The 21,954-nt window shown below is 40.3% G+C and overlaps 2 protein-coding genes across 4 annotated transcripts in view; one reads left to right on the top strand and one right to left on the bottom strand.

Annotated features, from left to right (window-relative positions):
• The first annotated feature begins 552 nt into the window (after positions 1-552).
• Positions 553-13,628, top strand: LOC121914386. The gene is made up of 10 exons (XM_042437779.1): positions 553-1,258; positions 2,893-3,069; positions 3,892-3,997; positions 5,725-5,826; positions 8,471-8,696; positions 9,361-9,384; positions 10,457-10,579; positions 10,835-11,022; positions 11,340-11,539; positions 12,447-13,628. Exons 1-10 carry the CDS (start codon positions 1,059-1,061, stop codon positions 12,607-12,609), a joined length of 1,509 nt encoding a protein of 502 aa, XP_042293713.1. The 5' UTR covers positions 553-1,058; the 3' UTR covers positions 12,610-13,628.
• A 3,984-nt stretch (positions 13,629-17,612) lies between these two features.
• GSTZ1 (glutathione S-transferase zeta 1) overlaps positions 17,613-21,954 on the bottom strand; it is a 12,511-nt gene continuing 8,169 nt past the window's right edge. For all 3 annotated transcript variants that reach the window (XM_042437796.1, XM_042437788.1, XM_042437805.1), the window contains exons 6-9: positions 21,749-21,824; positions 20,630-20,682; positions 19,229-19,278; positions 17,613-18,037 (exon numbers count right to left, since the gene is read on the bottom strand). In XM_042437796.1, coding sequence (XP_042293730.1) covers positions 17,911-18,037; positions 19,229-19,278; positions 20,630-20,682; positions 21,749-21,824 — 306 coding nt within the window. In that variant the 3' untranslated portion in view covers positions 17,613-17,910. The remainder of the gene's footprint in view (positions 18,038-19,228; positions 19,279-20,629; positions 20,683-21,748; positions 21,825-21,954) is intronic.

Here is a 21,954-nt window from a genome sequence, read left to right as displayed (position 1 = left end):
AACTTCTCCTCTAAGATACTATTTTTTAAAAATGAAGAATTTCCAGATTATTCAAACAATACATGTAATCTCCCACAAAAAACTGTGTGACTTGTCTCCTCCTACATCAACAATTTAATCCTATCCATGGATTCAATGAAGTTTACACGGAGGAGTATGCAGGACTGCAGCCTAAAAATTAGTTTGATAATTTCTCTTTTTAATGAGAACTGGTTCATGATCTACAGACACTTAAGTGGTAAACCCAATAGACCTACAGTAGGGACTAAAGCCTTCCCTTCTGGATACTTAAGCAGGCATGCTTTTTCTTTATTTCTTTTGCTGTTCTATACACAATTAGGTATAAATCCCATTAAATTCAAGGGGGCTGGTTTTGAATAGACAAAATAGCTCAGTTAGCCCCACCCTTAAGCAACAGATTTCTTACAGCAGCACAATCCTACACACATCTTGTTACTCAAAAGTAAAACACATTGAGTTTGCTCCTGGGTAAGTGCATGTAGGACTCCAGCCTTGGAATGATGGACCATTTCCACAAATAATTGATTTTTACCAAGTATTTTGATTGCAAAAATTTCTCACCCCACCACTACTGAAGATTTTGGAATTCTTTAAGCTTATTTCAGATTTCAGACTTGCTGTTCTATAAGCATCATTTAGAGAGAGAGAACAAAAAAGGCAAGTGAGGTTTCCTCCAGTTTCTAGCCCAGGAGGTTTTTAGTTTGGCTTGGTGCTAAACCACTCATCTGCAGTAAATGATTTTTCCAAGTTGGCCACACCTGATGCTGCTTCAAATAGGGACGAGGAGCTTGTGAGGCTATAAAGAATGTTTCTGAGCAAGTACAGGGTGCCTGTCCCTCATTTACAGCTAAAGCCTGCTTTCATGCATATGAGTGTAAGGGAGAGTATAAAGTTGTCAAATGCACTTAAGCTGTGACAGACTTCCATTTGAAAACAATTCATTTGGAATGGGGACCAAGAAAACACTAGTTATCTGCTGCATCCCCAAACACTGAGGCACTCAGTGCTCCCTTCCTGCCTCTTCTGTCCTCCTAGCTATGCTCTCTGCTTCCAGTTTCTTAACTTTAGGTGAACAAAGACCTCTCCAACGGAGATGGAGCTGGGCTCCTGGAGGCCTATGGCAGCGAGAGGCTGCTGCAGCCCAGCACAGCAGAGGTACTGGTTTTGTCCCCGAAGGAGGCAGACTTGAATTCTACGTCCTCTGGTCTCTGAATGATCCACCTCGGCAACTCAGTAGGTGAGGCCTCTCAGGGAGCCAGCCCTCTTTTCTGGGCAGCAAGGAGAAAAACAGGCAAGGAAGTAAAACGCAGTGGGAAGCATGGTTGAGTAGATAGGGATGAGGAGCCTATGAGGCTAGCAAGGCAACAGGTAGTTTCCTATGCCATCCTCATGTAGACAATTATGTAAGAGTGCTTTCACACACTCAAGTGTTGTCCATCCTCATGAACAATCCCATGGGACAGAGCTCAACTGTGACTTTCTCACACTGGGGTGTGTACACAATTTAGGACCGACAACTATCCAGTCCCCCACTATAGCTCAGCTTCTAATGTTTTGAACATGACCTGAAAAGTGTTGCTGTATGTCAAGCTGTTGTTAAAGGTGCAAAAGCAGAATAGACTGTTTCCCTACAGTCATCTGATAGCCTCTGTGTGTCAATAATGTATGTTTGTTGAATTTATATCCTGTCTTTCTCCCAAAATGGGATAAAGTATGTCCTTCACTATTTCACATTTGAAAATTAAGATGCATATGTGCTTGGCTTAACCACAATTCCTCCACCAAGAAACAGCCTCAGCCCAAGCCACCATAATTCTGCATTACTGAATGCTCTTCCTCTATTCTGTCATAGCTTTTCTTGCATTAGTTTATGAATCATTGTGTTGAAAACTGACCTTAGCCACTTTTTAAAGCAAACAAACAAACAAATTTAATATTTTTATTTTGCTGTTAAATTCTCTCTGGGTTTCAGCCTTTTGTGATATTCAGTGGAGTATCAAATTCTTCTTCTTATAGGATAGAGCAATGGGAAAGTCATTAAACAGCACTTACTATATTGATAGGCAGTCACGGACACAAGGGTAGAAGCATAAACGATTGCATTTTAGTGCATATTAAAATTAACAGGTCATTTACAAAATAATTTAAAAGGCAAAACAGGGAATGCAGAAAAGAGATGTTTTAATACCAAATATACATACTGGGTCAGGCAGGGTTTCTGTTCCATTTAGGCTATTCAGTATTGTATGTGAGAAAAATACTTTCAGCTGTGTTCCTTCCTGGGAAGATTGCTAGTACAGTGGTACCCCGGGTTACGAAATTAATTCGTTCCGCCGCCGCTTTCGTAACCCGGAATACTTCGCAAGCCGAAAAACCCATTGGCGCTAATGGGGAAAAGCCGCGATTTCGTGTGAAATAGCGCCGAAAAGCACCAAAAATTTTTTCGTAACCCGAAAAAACCTTCGTAACCCGGAACAGTTTTTTTAATTGGTTTTTTTTCGTAACCCGGAAATTTCGTAAGGCGGCGCATTCGTATCCCGGGGTACCACTGTACCAAACTTCAAATCAGTTTGAGAAAAGGAGAGAGAACACACCATACTGAAAAACAAACACTCTGTCTCAAATTGTATAGATCACTTTTTTATTGGGTCCAATGTTCCTTATAAACTGGTAACAAACTTTAGACTTATAAAGACTTATATTTTTCTAGAAACAGTTAGAAAAGGGAGGAGCATTTGAAACATTTGCTTCTTGTATTGAGGAGAGGAAGGAATTAAAGTCCCCCCCCCCCCCCAGACTTCTTGCTTTTCATTGCTATGTACCTCTCTAATGTCCTCCATTGAGATGACTATGCTTTCTATTCTCTCAAAGCCAAAGACACCGGAAATGTTATCAAACTCGGTTGCCACTTCCATTGCCAAAACAATTAGTGATCTTTGGTTTAGGTGACTGGAACCACTATTCTCAGAAGACAAGTGTCACTGTGGAGATTTTAGTGAATCCAGACATCAAACCACAAAGGATTGGCATACTAGGACCTGAAGCAAGGTAAACCTGAAATATCTAATGGAATTTGCTGCCAGTGTTATGGTGCTGCTAACATGCTAAATGTTTCCCACATGTATTGTGAAGGTTTTTAAATGTCCAATTTAAAAGCAGGGGCATGTGCTGAGGGCATTATGTTTGAGAGCCTTTAAGGCTGAAGAGCAGGGTATACATACAGTAAATAAATAAATAAATAAATAAAGGCTGGATCTGAGTTAAGATCATCAGGGAATAACATATCATTTGGAGTTGCTACATAACAAGTCATGCACCCTTCCCTGCATGTCATAGTTACCTTGTCAATCAGCTTTGTGTTCTGTGTCCATTTCTGTCAGGACAGACTTTGAAGTTAAGACCTATATGGTCATTATCAAGTGTTGAAGGAAACGCAACATATTTATTATTATTATTATTATTAACCTTTATTTATAAAGCGCTGTAAATTTACACAGCGCTGTACATACAATCTTTTTAATTGGACGGTTCCCTGCCCTAAGGCTTACAATCTAAAAAAGACACGACACAAAAGGAGAAGGGGAAGGGGATGAGGGCCAACAGTTCTTCTCTGCCTCCGAGGCCTGGATCAGGGGAGATGGACTGGAGGGAGGACATAGCAATACAGGAAATGATTCAATAAAACAGGCAACAAAGGAACATCAAATAGCAAGCGACAATTATGCAATGCCTGGGAACGCTTCTCTGAACAGGATGGTCTTCAACTCTGTATTGAAGCTGGTTAAAGAAGTGATGGCTCTTGCTCGCGGGGGAAGAAGGTTCTGACACTTCCCCCCATAGTGACTTGAGTTTGTGTGTTTGCTTGAACAGGTGTTTGGTGTGGGAAGGTGACTGGAGGGTGGATGTTCTTATGGCTGCGTTTAAACAGGCAGACAGTGGCAATCCCATTAAGCTTCTCTTGACTATTAATGAACAGGTAAGAACTCTTCCCATCCAGACATCTTATTTCTGTGCTCCTCACTGGCCCTTGGCTTTCTGTAGGGTAATTCTACAACTTATATTCTATATTCAGACCTGAAAAAGTAAAATTATTTGATTGATACACTAATATTCTGCCTTTCTGCCAAAAATGACACTCAAGGCAGCTAACTAAAATTCAGACAAATAAAATTTAAGCTTAAGAGTACATTAAAACAGAAATAAAAGCTCAATGATAAAAGGAAACAACAGTTCCCTTCAATTACATTACTGTATTCATTTCTGTAATGTCACTTTCATGAATGATGGGAGTAGTTTTCCACTGACTGCCTTATCTAAAATCTTAGTCTGCTGCTGTTTTCTTGTATTTGAAAAACACTGTTGTGCTTTTGAAGGCTTTCTGTTCTTGGTGGTTCTTGTTTCTATTTGATTTACCAATGTGTTACTACCCCAGAGTCAAAGAGAAATTCTCCCCAGCACCCTATTTTGGAGATGTGACCACTACCACCAAAGTGCAGAGCCGTCTACATCTGAACTAGACAGCTGTTCCACAAAAGATAGATACCTTGGTTGACAGTGATGAAAGCCATTGAGAGGTCAAAGAGAATAAGAATTGCACTCCTTGTGTGTCTTTCCCTGCAGAGGTCATTCCACAAGGCAGGCAAAACACTTCAACTGCAAAAACGCCAGATGAAATGCATCCAGAAAATTAATTTCACACTGGAGTTGCCTGACAAGCACTTATTTGGGCACCTTGCCCAGGAAGGAGCTATATCAATCTATAGTTGTTGAGATATTCTTGTTCCAAGGACAGTTTCTTCAGGACAGAGTTCTAAACACTCCTTTTTTTGGTTATTGCCAAAACTGTTGTGGCTCTAGACATATTGCTAGTGATACCTCTTTACTCATAATCTTACCTAGGTTCTTTACCCACTCTATCCCTTCCCTTGATATTCTCCACATTAATCTCATTGTGTCTATCAGGTGTTATCATAACTTTCCTTTAATATGTCTACTATCTATTAGTCAACTTCAGTACTTGTTAACCTCATGAATGCCTTTCATGAGTCTGTAACTTCTTTGAAGGCAAGAACTCTGACCACCTGAATGTTTTTTCCCCATTCTTCTTCATAAAGTAACTGTTAGCTAAGCAACAGTGTCTTTACTCTTTAAATCCTCATAAACTTGAAAATGTCAAACTTTGGAACTCTCATTGCACAGTATTTTAATAAATCCTTGCATGTGGGTGGGTTATACTTATTAATAAGAGGTTATATTAAATATGGGAAACTCTTGGGTCTGTTTCAGTGCCAAATTCAGTATCTGGAAGGGTACAGCTGGAAAAGCCTAATTCCTCAACTCCACTGTCTTCCTACTCAGTTGTCAGTAATACTAGCCAGTTTAACGTTTTATGCATGACAATAGCTTGGCTGAGTTGAATAAGAGAGATTTTATTATGGAATGACCTGGTATGTTGCAGCAACAAGTGCAGACTTGTGAAAAGTTGTAAGGTTAGTCAACCACAATCACATCTTGTTCAGAGAATGCCTGGAAAACAGTAATAGGATGTAGCATTACTCTTTTCTCTCCACTAACCTATCCAACCCTCAGAGCAATATCTTCCCCTACTCACAATGATCACTATAACCTCCTCCCTCCATATTTGTGGACTACATTTTGGGTAAGGTTGAAACTGTTGTTCTCATATCTACTTCTCCTTCCTAGCTGCTCAACAGTACTCCCAGTCGCCCATTTCAGGCACCAGAATCCAGTCAGTCACCTGTTCTTCCAGAAGATACTATTCAGGGATTGGATGGACTCTGTGAGGTAGGCTTAATGAACCAGAGTTATTTTAAGATTACAGTTCTTAATTTATCTGTTTGCACCAAACGTATAAAACTATAGTAAGTCTTTACAAGACCAGGACAGTGACTAGTTTCTGAGTTATGCAGGCAGGTGGTAGAATTATGGATGATGCTATTTTGGTCTGTAGAGATGAGATGGTGTGAAAGATGTCATACCTTTTTAATCCTCCCAAGTAAAAGATCCTCTGTCATAACAAGAACAATGTGACAGCAATAGCAATGACACTTTACATTTCTATATACTTCATAGTGAACTATGCACTCTCTAAATGGTTTACAATGTGTTAGCAATTGCTCCCAACAAGCTGGATATTCATTTTACTGACCTATGAAAGGATGGAAGGCTAAGTCAACCTGGAGCCCTGCAGGATCAAACTCACAACATCTGGCATTTAACCACTGCGCTACTAGGGCCAAATGTGATTTAAACATTCCTGCCTAATGCACTTATTTTTCTGCATGTAAGGATATATGTTTGTTCCATGTGAGAAAGCATGTAACCTGAAATATACCTTCTAGAATTAAATAAATAATAAATAATAAAATTTTTATTTATATGCCGCCCTTCCTCCGATCAGGGCGGCTCACAACATAATTAAAATACAAACAGTTCCAATAAAAACATATTTAAAAACAAACCAACAGTAAAGCCCCAAAGCCCAACCTCTTGGCCACGAAAGAGAGGAGGGAGGCCCACAGGATATTTACTCAGGGAATGCCTGTTGGAATAGGAAGGTTTTGGGGTCCTTCCTAAATTGGGCCAGGGTGGTGGACGAGCGGAGCTCTGTGGGCAGCGCATTCCAAAGGGCTGGGGCAGCTATGGAGAACGACCTCCGAGTGGTGGAGGCCAACCTAGCCCCAGGCACCTTCAGTAGCTGCTGCCCAGACGTTCTGAGAGTGCGAGGCGGAATGTACGGGGAGAGGCGGTCCTTCAGGTATCCTGGGCCCAAGCCATTTAGGGCTTTATAGGTAATTACCAACACCTTATATTGAGCTCGGAAGCGAATGGGCAGCCAATGAAGATCTTTTAAAACTGGTGTTATATGGCTGGTCCTGGACGCACCAGTGACCAGCCGGGCTGCCATGTTTTGCACCATTTGCAGCTTCCGAGTTTGGTATAAGGGTTGCCCCATGTAGAGTACGTTGCAGAAATCCAGTCTCGAAGTTACCAGAGCATGTACAACAGTTTCTAGGTCCCTCTGGGCCAGGTATGGGCGCAGCTGGCGAATCACCCGAAGCTGATAACAAGTGCTCTTGACCGTCGCATTCACCTGAGCAGTCAGGTGAAGCGACGAGTCAAGAAGCACCCCCAGACTGCGCACGGAGTCCTTCACAGGGAGCGTGACCCCGTTCAGGACAGGTGGAACCACCGCCATTCCTGGACCAGGAGAACCTATCACTAGTACCTCCGTTTTCTCTGGATTCAATTTGAGTCGGTTTTCCCTCATCCAGCCCATTACTGACTCCAGACAGGCCACGAGAGGAGAGACGCCATCCCCAGTCACTGCATCAGTCGGAGACATAGAGAAAATAATTTGGGTGTCATGAGCGTACTGATAACCCCGCGCCCCATGTCTCCGGATGATCTCTCCCAGCGGTTTCATGTAAATGTTAAATAGCATGGGAGACAGAATGGCCCCTTGAGGGACCTCAGTTTTAAGGGGCCTCTCATCGGAGCACACGTCTCCCAGCTGCACCATCTGGAACCTCCCGGAGAGGTAGGAACGGAACCACTGGAGCGCAGTGCCCCCGATTCCCACCTCTGCGAGGCGCCCCAGAAGGATACCATGGTCTATGGTATCGAAAGCCGCTGAGATGTCCAAGAGCACCAACAGGGACACGCTTCCCCTGTCGATGCTCAGACGGAGATCATCGACCAAGGCGACCATGGCCGCCTCAACCCCGTAACCCGCCCGGAAGCCAGTTTGAAATGGGTCCAGATAATCCGTTTCATCCAAGACCGCCTGAAGCTGGATCGCAACCGCCCTCTCGATCACCTTTCCCAAAAATGGTAGCAGCGAAACAGGCCGATAATTATTATGTACCAGGGGGTCAAGGGAGGGCTTTTTTAGGATCGGTCTTACTATGGCCAATTTAAGATCCGATGGAAATAGCCCATCCCTTAAAGATGTATTGATTATCCGGCGTAACAAAGATGTTACCGCCGGCCCCCCCTGGGCCGCTAACCACGAGGGACAGGGATCAAGAGAGCAGGTCGTTTTCCGAACACTTCCGAGGATCTTGTCCACATCCTCGGTACTCACCAACTCAAACTGAATTCTATCTCTCCTGTCAGCATGTAGGATAGCTCAAATGCATAGAACCAGAATAGATACTCAAAAGTTGTAAGTGGCTCTGATTTACAGTTTCCACAACTCATTTTTAAAAAGATTCTTCTGAAGGCATTGTCTTTATAGGAAGATCCATCAATCTCCTTCCTACAGTAGTGAGTGAGATGCCCCTGGAAAGCCCATGAACAGAATAAACCATCCAGGGCAACCCAGTCAAAACTCAGGGTGTATTCCTTAGTGAGCTGCTTTTGTTGGGGTCATTAGTTTTTCTTGAATAACTTCCAGTCTAATTCTACATTGTTTTCTATGTAACAGGTTACAAATCAGGTTTCAGCAAAACCTTTTAATGAAGTTGTGATTGAAAAGAGGCTGTCTCCACCAGGAGAAAAGCTAGTAATGCTATCTGTCCCAGAAATATCTGCTGTTCAACTAGAATGTGAGACCAGGAAGAAAACTTGTCTATCCAAGCCAGTTCAGCTATATAAGACTAGGAGGGCTCTCTTTGAACTTTCTTCACCTGAAAGACAACAGGAACCTGAAGGTAAATTAGTTTAGAATAATAGGTATGAGACCCAATTCTGAAGGCCAGTCTAGTTTATTATATATAGTAGAAAGGATGGATTCTGCAACCTTCTGTTACATGGTGGAGTATTTATACTCCAATGAATGTCTGAGTTACAATTAATTCTATGTATGCTATCATTTTGCCCACTTTTCAAAAACTTTGCATATGGTGGGCTGTATTTGGATGATTGTGCAGGTGAAAGGCAGATTATGGAATCAGTTTTTCTGTTCCCCTCTTTCTTCTGCACCTTCTGATGGCCTTCTCCCTCAAAGTTAACACCAGAGGGTCAGGGGGCTTTCCTTAACTGTGATTATTGTGTCATATAGGGTTGTAGTACACATGGTGTATGTGTGGAAAGACAGAAGCAAGTTGTGCTAGTGGTACTTCTACTGGCGAGTTTATGGCATCACATGATTGATTTCTCAGCTACAAATGGCACTGTGTGATCGATTTCTCAATCATTAATTCTCATTGTATTCTGAAATGCATCTATCTGAAGTTTAGTGATACTGCTTTAGTTTCTGTTTATGAGGAAGCAGTACATTTCATTTTTCTGGTATAAATACATGTCTGAGAATGGAAAACTGATATGAAGATACCATTGAACCAGGACAATAATTTCTGTATGTTCTCTTTACAGACTTGGAGGTAAAAGAATTACAAGGTAAATATGTGTGCTGACCATTTCATTAATTTTCTCTGGGCTCCTACTACTACCCAGTTTCAGTTTCTTGAAAGCTATGTGCAGAATTACAACTCGCATTTCATGCTTGTTGAGAGTATTGTGTTTTTGCTGGTGTACTTTCCAAGGTATTTTATCCATGATAGTAAGCATGACTTAACTTTGTAGACATGGAAGATACAGCACATCTGACCAGCATTTTTAGAAATAAATTATTTAATTTGCAATACAACATTGGCATTAAGTTCAAATGCTTTCAAGACTTACACAATTTTTCAAAAGGTGTTGGGGAAATGACACATATTAAATTAGTGCTGTAATAGTATTTGATTTAAAACACTCCTGGAAAATATTGTACTTTCAAAAAATGTAGTTGAAAAAGTATTAGTGCTAATTAAAATACCAAAATTAAAAAATCAAAATAGGAAATCAAATGAAATTGACTGGAAAGGTAATAGTGAATGTGTGTTACTGCACATACTAAACTAAACTTTACATCTAGGAAAAGATGGAAGGTTAGTACAGTACTATGATTGCCTATTCTTGCACAAATTATGCTACTGTACCATATATTTTTTCCTGAAAGAAATTTCCTGAACTCTGAGGAAAGTAATAGGAAGAAAATACACACAAGAACAATTAGATGAGTTTATCATTAAGATGCCCCTATAAAAGTGAGATGAATTGTGCCAATTGCATACTAAATGGCTACTGTGGAAACACCCACAACCTTTCACTTCTGGTTTTGAAGGAAGTATTCTCCTTAATTATTGTCATTTTGTGCCTACAAGTCATGTCTGACTTCTGATGACCCTAAGGTGAACCTATCATGGGGCTTTCTTGCCAAGATTTGTTCAGAGGAGGTTTGCATTTGCCTTCCACTGAGGCTGAGAATATTACTTGCCCAAAATCACCTGGTGGGTTTCCATGGCTAATCAGGGATTTGAACCGTGTTCTCCAGAATCAATGCTAAAGTGTCGGCTCTCTCTTGAATAACCCCTCCACAATGAGGTGAACTGAGGTGACCAACTGATGTCCTACTTTCCCTCTATAGTATGTCCAAGCCCTCGATGGTGTCATGCCATGTGTCTGAGTGACCCTGAAACTGCAGTTCTGATTGGCGGTGAAGGAACTAATCAACAATTTTCCAAAGATGCTCTCTGGAAACTGGAAATTGGTGAGCTGCTCCTATACTTCCAACAATGTATTTGTGTCTGTCCATCTGTAAATCATGCAGAGGAGAGAAAATGAGTGGGAATCAGTGAGGTGGGAAGGTGCCAGTTAAGAGAGCATTTGCCATGGCTGTCAATTTGAGTGACTGGAAGAAACTATAGTGTTGTAGAATATTTAAGTCCAGGTGGTAGGGAAGGTGGCTAATATATATTTTTTGTATTTTATTTCTCACTTGGATCTTCTGCTACTGATTTGGTAGATAACGACTTCTGGTTCCCCATGGATTTGCGGCAACAAGATTCAATGCCACAGTGTTCACGGGGTCATAGTGCTACCTATGACCCAGACACAAAGCGTATCTACATCTTTGGAGGTTTGAGGGAGGGGAAGAGCTATAGCAGCATCTATATCCTGGACACTGTATCTTGGAAATGGCTTCATGTGTCTGTGAGTTGCAAGAGAAGCAAAGCACTGGACAACAAAAAGATCAATTGTTTGGGCTGCTGTGTGTATGTAAACCATTTTTCTTTCTGTCTTTGGATCTTGGCAGTTTCCTTTTGTAAGTATGTAATGGGGAGAGGGGTGAAGTGGGGATTAAATTTGGAGCAGGTGCTATTTGAGATCTATCAGGAAAGTATGAGAAATTGGTGGTTTCCTGTTTGGTGATGCCCTTGACAGGAGAAACACACACTATCCCCACCCCATGTTTGCTAAGTCAGTCTAATGTGTCAAGAATACATTAAAACTGGAGATCTTTTCCTCAGGCTAAGGGAAAAGTGCCGACATTGGCCTACCACAGTGCAACCGTCTATCACAAAGAGCTGTTTGTCTTTGGAGGAACTTTACCTAAAATGTCATCCTTGGAGACTGGAGCCAGCAGTAATGCCCTCTTCATTTTCAACCCTGAATATGAGATTTGGTATCAGCCCATTGTTGAGGGGGAGAAGCCTCTGCCTAGGTTTGGGTGAGGCACTTTTCCTTTCAGATCTCAGGGAGAATAGTGACTTGGGGTGGGGGGGAATAATGCTAGTTTAGGTGCTATGTTTTTGACCTTTTCCTGCATCTGGAGGTCTATCTCCTTCCCTCTCTTGCTCTTTTCCTTTTTTTAATTTCCTAGATAGCTGGAAGTAGCTAATGAATGGTACTTTGGGCAGTTCTTATTGTATCCCTTCATTGGTGTAAAGGGATACAGTACTGAGATGACAGCTTTGTGTAAATCCTTCTCACTTTTGTCTGTATTATGATTCCTTCTGCCCCTCTAGAATTTTGTGTGATGTTCATTCCCAGCCATATGAAGCTTGCTAATGTTGCTGTTCTATTTTTAAATTATCAGGTATTGTGGTTAGTTTTAGAAGTTGGATCTGTATCTTACTGGTCCAAATTATAAACTCCTACATACATTCCTTAAATGAGACTTGATAATGTTAAAGGTGTAAGGAAATCTATATTCTTCTGATGATTTGTATCCTTTTGTCTTAACTCAAAATAAATATTTGAACATCTACTCAGGCAATTATGTGATTACTACTTGCATGTCTCCTAGCAAAAGCATCTCTGTTCCATAGTAGTTATTCAGTTGCAATCCTTCAGATTACAATCTTGGGTCTTGAATGTTATCAGAACTATAACAAGTTTGCCAAAAGCTTTCACTGGAGAGGTACAGCTTTCACAATGCCTTGTTACAGTGGGACAGACACTTGGCTTCTTTCTCTCACAGGGCTTGCTAGCTGGATGTATGCTCATCAAAAATGTATAAACTCAAATTGCCACTGAGGTTGATGAAGCCAGGAAAAAATCATAATTGTCAGGCCTAAAAAAGATCTTTATCTCTGTTTATAATATCCTTATTTACTTTCCTTTCTGTTTCCTAGTCATTCAGCTACTCTGCTGAGGAACAAGCTGGTTATATTTGGGGGCCAGAGGATGTCTACATACCTGAATGACATACACATTCTGGATCTGGGTAAGAACAGGATTTCTTTGACTTCTTCAGTGCTGACTGGATTTGGTTGGAGTTGTAATCTATCTTGGTAGGCAACTATATTCTCATGCCTGCTGGGGATATAAAGCAGCCCTGAGATAGAAGCTGCTAGAAGATAGGAAAATGTGGATCAGTGTAAGGAGAATGCTGGGTAAAATAAGCGAACAGTGACTTTGCATCATAACCTTTTGGATAAGGGAAAGAAAATGGAGAATACAGGCAGTATTACAGAATTTATTGCTAGACCAAATATAATCTTTTGCCATCTTTGCTTTATAGTAAGCTGCTATAGCTCCCTTCTAGAAGGGTAGCTGTGTAAGTATGTTGCATCAAAAACAAGAGTCAAATTGTAGAAACTTAAAGAAGACACAGAAATGATTCCTCCATCCAATATTTTGTAGAAGATTGAAAATTCTTTGCTTCGTGCTTGTCAATTTGTATTTTGGTAGAGCTCCTTACAGTTTACCTTTTTAGTTACCTGGGCTCCCATGACTGTGGACAACAGTTTTATCTAGTTCAAACATCAGCATTCCCCTTAAGAATATCTTGAGCTTTGGACTATCAGGGAATTCATGATACAGAGAAAATAGGTATGCAGTAGGGCTTACCTATTACATAATACATAGGCATGCAAGTTTAACAGGCTTTCTTACATATTCCTTGGAGGTATATCTTATATGCAGCCCAGTGCAGTGTAGTAGTTTGAATGTTGGACTAGGAGTCTGGGAGACAAGGGTGTGAGTCTCTGCCCGCCTTGGAAACCTACTAGGTAATCTTAGGCATGTCATACTCTTCAGACTTAGAGGAAGGCAATGGTTAAATCTCTTCTGATCATGCCAGGAGAACCTTATGATATAGTTGCCATAAATGAAAGGCAGTAGGAAAAGAGGGAGATTGCATTACATGTAGATAGACATAATTAAGTAAGTCACAGACCTGAATCTGCAACACCTCAGAAGCGCTTAAAGTAAACAGTTTGGCTACCAGTCCTGAAAAACACCAAAATCACGACCCAGCAAATGCAAATGAAAACCACCCAGGGTGAGCGGGGTTTCCCAGCAGACAATGGACCACTAATTAAATAGACAACCTAAGGCATTGCCATTCAACAACACACCAGTTAATGTGTAAATTATTCTCTCAGCCAAGGGTCACACAATATATATACCCTACTCACTTCCGTGCCAGCATTCTCCGAAAATGCCTGCCACAGATGCTGGTGAAATGTCAGGAATAAACTCTTCCAGAACATGGCCACATAGCCCAAAAAATCCACAAAAAACTATGGATGCCAGCTGTGAAAGCCTTCGACTTTACCTGAGAAGGACTGTTAGTAACAGGGAGACTTGGAGGTCTGTCATCCATAGGGTTGCCATAAGTTGAAGTCAACTTGATGGCAATTAATAACAACAGGGCTGTCCTAAGTTGGAGTCAAGTAGAAGGCACATGACAACAAATATCTTTATATATAATACCTTTATATATAAACAAAAACATTTCATAGTCTATGTTCATTTTAACATTGATCAAATAGATTGTGGTACATGTATATAATTTAGTTTCTTACAAAATATATTTCAGATACTTTTCAGTATACTTCACATATATTTGCTTTATGTCAGGATAGCCTATCTATCACATTGTTATCTGGTTTCCACAAAAGGCTAATTACTGCCATTCTAAGGATTCATTGTGTTGTCAGTCTATTGACCATATAATCCACCCCGTACACTCAGGTTCTCTGGCAAAAATTTACTCCAATCAGCCAAGACTAGGTTGGCAACTGTCAGCCAGAGGACTTTTTCTTCAGGCACCCTTAGACTGTGGAATCTCTCTTGCTGGGAGAGAGAGATTCAGCAGCTGAATATGCTTTGAAAATGTAAAAGAGCATTAATGAGCACTCTCTTCTGGCAGGCTTATCCAGATGAATTTTAAATGTGGATTGTTTTAATATGTATATATCTTCTTTGTCCTTTTAAATTATTGTTGTTGATTTATATAATCCCATACGTTTTACGTGGCACTTTACATAGTTATCAAACAAAATACAGATAAAAACCTGTATATGATGTACAATCTAAATAATAATAATAATAATAAATTGATTGCATCTTGAGGCAGCAGAGATATTAGGCACAACTTGTTCTCCAGCATATTGACAATTGACTGGTGGGCTGTTCCTGCTTCTATATGTGTGAGACATATCACTTTTCATAAGAGTCAGTTGTGAGGAACCAGAAATGTTCAAACTGGTTTCCTGTCCAGATGATGCCCTCCTTATATAGTATTAACTCATAACACTTGGTATATTTGTTCAGAGAATCTAAGGATCTTATCTCAACAGCTGTGACATTGGGCTAGTTTCCCAGGCATTCATTGTCTAGCAAAACATTTTTTTTCTATCCAGTCTTTTTAACAATATTATTTCACAGGTACAAGTCAAATATAACAAATAAAATATTATTGGCAAAATATAATGGATTTTCAGTGACAAAGGCTAACACACTGCTGGTGCAATAATCTTTTGTGGATTAGAATCTGGTTCATTAGATGCATGAAATGACATCAGTTGGTTTGTGTGTATGTGTGCTTGTGAGCAAACGTTTTATTGTCATTTCATCCTGCTGCTTCGGTCCCCCATCTGCTCAAAACCCTTGTATTTCAGATTATATAAACTTTTGTACTTGTGAAAAATTCTTAACATTTTAAATTTCTCCCATTTATTCTTAACCTCAACCTCCTCCAGGTTGCATGGAGTATGCTTCAGTTCCTTTTTTGTCTGGACTACCCTCTGCTCGCAGGTAAAAGTTGCTAATGGGACCAGTGTGCTTTCTTGCGTGAAAATTGAATAATGCTGGTGAATGCAGGGAAAAGTCATTCCGGATGCTGTCAGACATGGCGATGACACTCGAGAGGTCTGAACTGTTCTGGTGGTAGACATTTAAACTAGATGTGCTGTTCTTAGAAAGATCTGTTAATTGCCAAGGGGAAATACAACCCTTAAGTGGTTCACTGGGTGAAACTTTAGCTATAGACGGCTGTTGCACAAATAAATTTTTTATTCAGGCTTTGTGTTATAGTGACATTCACGTTGCACTCTTCTGCTTCCAGTTTCCATGCTGCCATCCCAGTGTCAGATCAGAAAGTGCTAATAAGTGGGGGCTGCAATGCCAAAGGTGCCTTCCAGGATGCATTCACCTTCAACCTGGGTAAGTTACTGTAGTCCTGTCTCCAGGATGGCACCCTTAGGATGTGGAAAAAATTTACTGGCATCCACTTTCTGTCACCCTCCCCCTCCCATTGCAGATACCTTGACTTGGAGCGGAATCAAGCACAGAGATCTTTGCTCCGTGCCCCGGGCAGGCCATACACTTCTCAACTTGACTTACACTCACCTGACGGATGTGGATAAGGCGAGCCAGGGGAAGCACAACCTGTGTGCAGTCCTGATCTTTGGAGGTTCTGACTGTGCTGGCAAGTTCTACAACAGTACCAGTAAGCTCCAGCTAGACCTTGAGGAGGTGAAAGGAATCTCCTAGCACCCATTCTGAACCAATGGAAATTCTACAACAGGAGGAAGAACAGAAAGACTTTGGACTGTCAAGACAGTATTAACCCCTCTGAGGGCTTTGGTACTTGCATTCCTTGTAACTGAGAGGTTATGCAGATTGGAGTTGGCTTTTACATAGGTTTTTTTAAAATCTCATAACTCTTTTGCATTCTCAATATTGCTCCCTTCTCTGTGATGCCTAGGCCATCCCAGGGATAAGATCATGGCATATGATAAAGCACAACATCCAGTCCTAGATTGGTAGCTTCTCAGTTGTTCAGTTTCTAGCTTACAGCTTTAATTAAGGGGAAAGCCACTTGAAAATGAATGGTCAATACTCTGCAAAGTATAACTTTACAAAGTTAAGGGGATCAAGGTTGGGCATGTGATATTTGACATACTAGGAAAACCTTAAAGTAAATATTTCTTCAATGTCTGTCTGTCCTTTTTTTCTTGGCCATGTTGTTTCTCCCTAGTCCTTTTGTTCTAAAAAATGTGTGCTTGCCTCCCTCAGGGAAGTGAAGTACAGATGATATATCATTTCTGCCATGTTGTTGCATTGCTGCTTCTGTTGCTACTTTGTTATACGGAGACCTTGAGCTGCCCATCCCTTTTGTATTCTCTCCGTATAGCAAAGTAGCAGCAGAAGCAGCAATGCCAACGCATAATAATGGAGGGATCCATGGGAAGAAAGTGGTTAAAGAGTAGTTGGTTGAGGCTTCTTTAACCACTTTCTTCCCATGGATGCCTCCACTATTATGCGTCTTACCATGTGAGAGGTCTGATTGGTAGGCAGCAACATTTACTGTGCAAAGCAACAGTTCTTTAAGCATAAACCAAGATGGAGGCAAATGGGAGAGTGCAAATGGAATAGTGGTTTCAGTGTTGGACTATGACTCTAGAGAACAGGGTTTGATTCCTAGCTCAGCCATGAAACCCACTAGCTGATCTTGGGCTAGTGACATGCATTCAGCTTCAAAACAACGCAATGGCAAACCTCCTCTGAACAAATCTTGCCAAGAAAACCAGATCCTATAAGAGAGAGTTTGGGATGCCAAATTTAATTATAATCTGAGACTACCAGGTCTTCTCTCAAAGTGCCAATTCCAATGAGTTTTAACTTTTTGTTGCTATGCTCCAAAATAGGAGCAGAATCCAGCAATAGGATGAGTTGTTGTGAAAATAGGGGACTGATGGAGAATCAGTTTAATTTTTGTTGAACACTGGTAATATCCCTTATTATCCCGATGATGGTGAGGTTGGATTAATCATCTGCTGAGATGATATCAATCCTCCAAAATTTTGCCCAACAAGAGAAAAATCTTTTATGTTTCCAGTTCATGCTACTACTAAAAATGTCTCTCTCACAACTTTAGTACATTTGTGCTAGTGCTGGTTCGGGCTGGTTCACTGGTAGACATTGCACAACAAGATTTGGGAGAGCTCCTGTTGTCAGAATAAATATGAAATAGGCACGGTATCACTGATTGGACAACAGAAAACTGGTTAAGCAGTAAAAGACAAGCTGCATAGGTTTTTTTAACTGCCAGCATTAAACAACCAAAAAACAACAACAACAAAAAAAAAACCAATTTGTGATCAACAGCACAGTATACTCAAAACTTCTAAAATTTGTTTCATGATGGCAATTTTCAAACATGATAATATGCTTTTTCCTTGCATCTCCCTCCCTCATCTTCACTCTTTAGAAGCTGTTGATAAAGCATTCCAAACATATTCTACAGGGTGAGTCTCTTTCTGGTCAAACTTTGCTGAAACTACCCTATAAGAAAAGACAGCAACTTTAGGCTTTTAGTTCTGGAGGGGTATCTGGCTGCCGAGATGGGTGACTTGTCTGGAATGATTCTAATTCAAGTAGAGCTTTGTTGATTTGTCTTATTGTGGGATATGGAGTAAGATCCACTTTATATCTGTTAAAAAAAATTAAAGAGTTAGACTTGGAGTCCGTGATAATTAATACAGCAAATTATGAGAATGAACATCTAGTCTGCAGACATAACCCAATAAAAATAGTTCTTATAAAGAGGCATAAACCAATCTCATCCAAAATAAAATTTGGTAAAAGGTGTTTTTTGTGTGGATTGCCAAAAACTGATAGTCACAAATATGTTATCCTTGATCCTAAGGTACCATAAAGTAATCATGACAAGTAACCATTGATGATATGAATGTATGTTTTTCCAGCTCAAAGACAGCCCTTTAAAACCAGGCACTTAAGCTACAATCTTGGCTTGGAGGTTTATTTATCACCAAGGGTATGCTGAATGGTATGATACAGTCTATCTAAAGAAACACAGTTAAGAGTAAGAAGAAAGAAAAAGAAAAAAAGACCATGGGCGGAGGAGTATCAAATGGCCATAAAGTGATGATTCTTCAAGAGAGATTTATCTGTAATCTTTGGGAAATAACAGGAGGAGGAACCAATTGGCATAGAAAATGATACACTTAAAAAGATGGACTTGGAAAAAAGACTGTAAAACGATCACAATATGAACCTGGCAAAATGGAAAGAACTAGACTGATATGGTTATCAACTCTACAAGGATAGAAGGGCATACTAGGAGGAGAGTCACGTTGTACATGAGAGGGTAGGAGAGAAATGAGAAATCTCAAATTTGCAGACTCCTCCACAGAACTGCTGTGAATGGCAGTACTAGGTCTAAAAAATAATATATAGTATTAGGGGCATACTATTGTTCCCTGACCAAAGTGCTCAGGTGATGTCAAGGTAAAGAATAAAGATTATGTCACCCAAACTCTGGCCTACATTTGTTCAGGTGAGAGAAGGATGTTTATACTTACACGTGCCTGTCTCCCAAGCACCAAGGAGAACATTACCCTTTTTGTAATTTTTTTGTTGGGGGGGGGGGGGAAGAGAATCATGGAATCATAGAGTTGGAAGAGACCACAAGGGCCATCCAGGAGAGAGATTGTAGAAACCAAAACCAAGTCCAGATTCAAGAGTACTTATACAATCTCCAAATTGTCTGCTCCTACACTAGATTATGACAATCTACAAGGGTATCTATCTGCTGGACTGCCTTGCATCACACCAGTTGAGCTGTTGGGTCAAACAGTTTGCAGAGCTCAGTTTTACTTACCTCTCAGCATTGAACACTTGGGGGACCAAGCACAAATCAGCCATAGTCACCTACAGATAAGCATAAATAACTGTCAATACAATTGAGGTTCCAAATACTTATTTTTAAGATCAAGGGGATAACAGAACTTTGCTGTTTTAGAAATATTAAATGATAATGATGATTTTTTAAAAATATGGTTGAAATCTCTGCTCAAAGATCAATTAAATATCCTTGGATAAGTCTTTCTACCTTTTACCATCTGTCCTATGGAAGGCAAAACACTCAGTGTTTTTAATATTTCTATGTAATAGTAATGAAAAAGAGTAGATAGGGGAATATGGCAGCTCAAGGAATAAAAGCAAAATGCTGTAGATAAAAAATACAAAATGCCTTCAAATGGACTGCAATCCTTCACAGTTAGCTGACTTCCTCAGCAAAGTCTATTTAAATATTTGTATGAGTCTAATCGCAAGGGTAGAGGACAGCTTTTATCAAGGCAATAAGACCCAGCAGCATTCAGTACTGTCCTTTAAAGCAGTATTGTCAGCAGGTGGTGATACTGTTTAATTTTGTTGTATCTAATAGATAATATAATTAATTGCAGATGTATTTAGAAGTTCCTGAAATGTCTGGAAAATGTGGGTGCGAGATGAAAAGAGAAGAAAGACTAAGGGAGAATGGTTTGAGTAATGTCACTATTCATTGTATTCATTTTTGCAAGAGGGTGACTGAATTGGAGCAAACATTTACTTTAATGAGTGAAATATAGACTTTGGTTATAGATACTTCAGCAGTGTGGTGTAATGCTTGAGTGTTCGACTGAGATTGTAAGAGGCCAGGGTTCAAAGCTGTGCTTAGCCATGGAAACCTATTGGATGATCTTGGGCAAGTTATATTCCCTCAGCCTTAGAGGAAAGCAATAGGAATCTTCTCTGCATAAATTTTGTCCAGGAAAAGGGTCATCCTAAATCAGTGCTGAGTTGATGGCACATAACAACACAAATAGCAACAACTAGAATACTTACAGTGAACTGAAAGAAATAAGTACATCTTATTAGCATATAAATGTCTTTGGTTTCAAATAGGATCCAACAATAGACTTCAGTGGAAATGGGAGGGAGAAACAACCATCCCCACTCCATATAGCCTCTCAAACCAGCTCTGGAGAGCTGGGCTTTCTTTTGGAACTGATTTTAAGGTGATGCAGAGGAGCATTAGAAAGTTCTTCAAATAAAATGTAGCATTTAGCCCATAGACTGTCATACACCAGAGCACTGCATTGATGAAAATACACTGGTACGAGATTCACTCCTGTGCCAACTCTTTGAAAACTGAAAAGCTCTTTGTTGGCACTCTGATTCATCATATCTTACTGTGTTTCTTATTTTTCTAGCTAATTGGAAGCCTTATTTACTTTACCTCATTCCCAACACAGTACTGTCCAGCTGTTTTCTTTAGAATCTGCTCCAAAGCTGCAGGAAAAGAAAGTGGTAACAATTGTAAACCAACTACTTTCTTTCAATTGCTACATGCCATCAAGTAATTTCTGGCTTATGGTTATCCTATGATGGGGTTTTCTTGGCAAGATTTATTCAGAAGAAGTTTGCCATTGCCTTCCGCTGATGCTGAGAGCATGTGGTTCAAGGGCTTTAATGGATATATTCTCAGATAAGGTCCCCCTCCCCCCCGGTATCCTTACAGAGCGGAGGTAGGCAACGACACAGGTGCTTCTTTTGAACCCTTGATGTCACTTTTGGTATTTCGCATTTTAGGGGGAGGAAAACCACTGCATTTTGTAGCAAAAGGGGACCAAAAACAAACAAACAAAACAAAAACCAACAACCAAAAACAAACTTTGGAAAGATGCAGAATTAAAGGGAGAAGGTCCAGGAGGTCCAAAAAAGAGAGTCTGTGCTTTCTCCACTTATTATATAGGGATAAGAAAATGTAAAATAATCCTACAAAATTTTGAGTATGTTTTGTAAAACAAAAAAACAGGAACACCAGGTCTCAAAGAGGTGTGCATGGTTGCAAAATGTATAATGCAGGCAAGATAACAATATAAGAACAGCTCTACTGAATAGGCCCATGTACCACCCTATTTCCCATAGTGATCAACCAGATGCTGATGCAAAACCAAAAAGCATGAAGTAAAGAAAATAACTCCCTCTTCTCACTGTTCTTCAACAATGGGCTTTCAGAGAAAGCCATTCTTCCTGACTGCAACAAACTAGTGTTTGTTCTCAGTTTTGGCACAACATTTTAAATGTTCATTGTAGGGGTTTTTTTGGTTTTTTAAAATACCCAACAATGCTCTTTTAAGACATATCAGAGATCAGTTTCCACTGGTTGTTGCTCTGGAGAAAGGGCTGTTAGGAATCTCCCTTAGTCTCTAGAGATTTCTTGAACTACAGTATTTTATGCAGCCTAGCCTTTTATCCAACTCCCAGTACAATATAAGACAAAAAAGACATAAAAAGTTTCTGCTCAATTAGCTGATGACTTAAATCCATCTGAAAATGTCATCCAGGGACTCACCTTCAAAGCCAGAAGAAATACAGCGCTGTGCCCACTCTAGCTTCTTTTCTCCCATTTGCTGTAGGACACTCAGATTCTGAGAAGTGTCGGAACAGACTACTGGTTAGTTAGACTGTTTGCAAGTATGGCCCCATCAGACAGGCCAAAATAAAGCTGCTTCGGGTCACTTTGGAGGTATGATGTTTAAATGATGCATGCATCCTAAG

Source organism: Sceloporus undulatus, chromosome 1, assembly GCF_019175285.1.
Source record: "Sceloporus undulatus isolate JIND9_A2432 ecotype Alabama chromosome 1, SceUnd_v1.1, whole genome shotgun sequence".
Lineage (NCBI taxonomy): Eukaryota > Metazoa > Chordata > Lepidosauria > Squamata > Phrynosomatidae > Sceloporus > Sceloporus undulatus.
The sequence above is the reverse complement of the archived record's forward strand: the minus strand, read 5'-3'. Positions and strand labels throughout refer to the sequence as shown.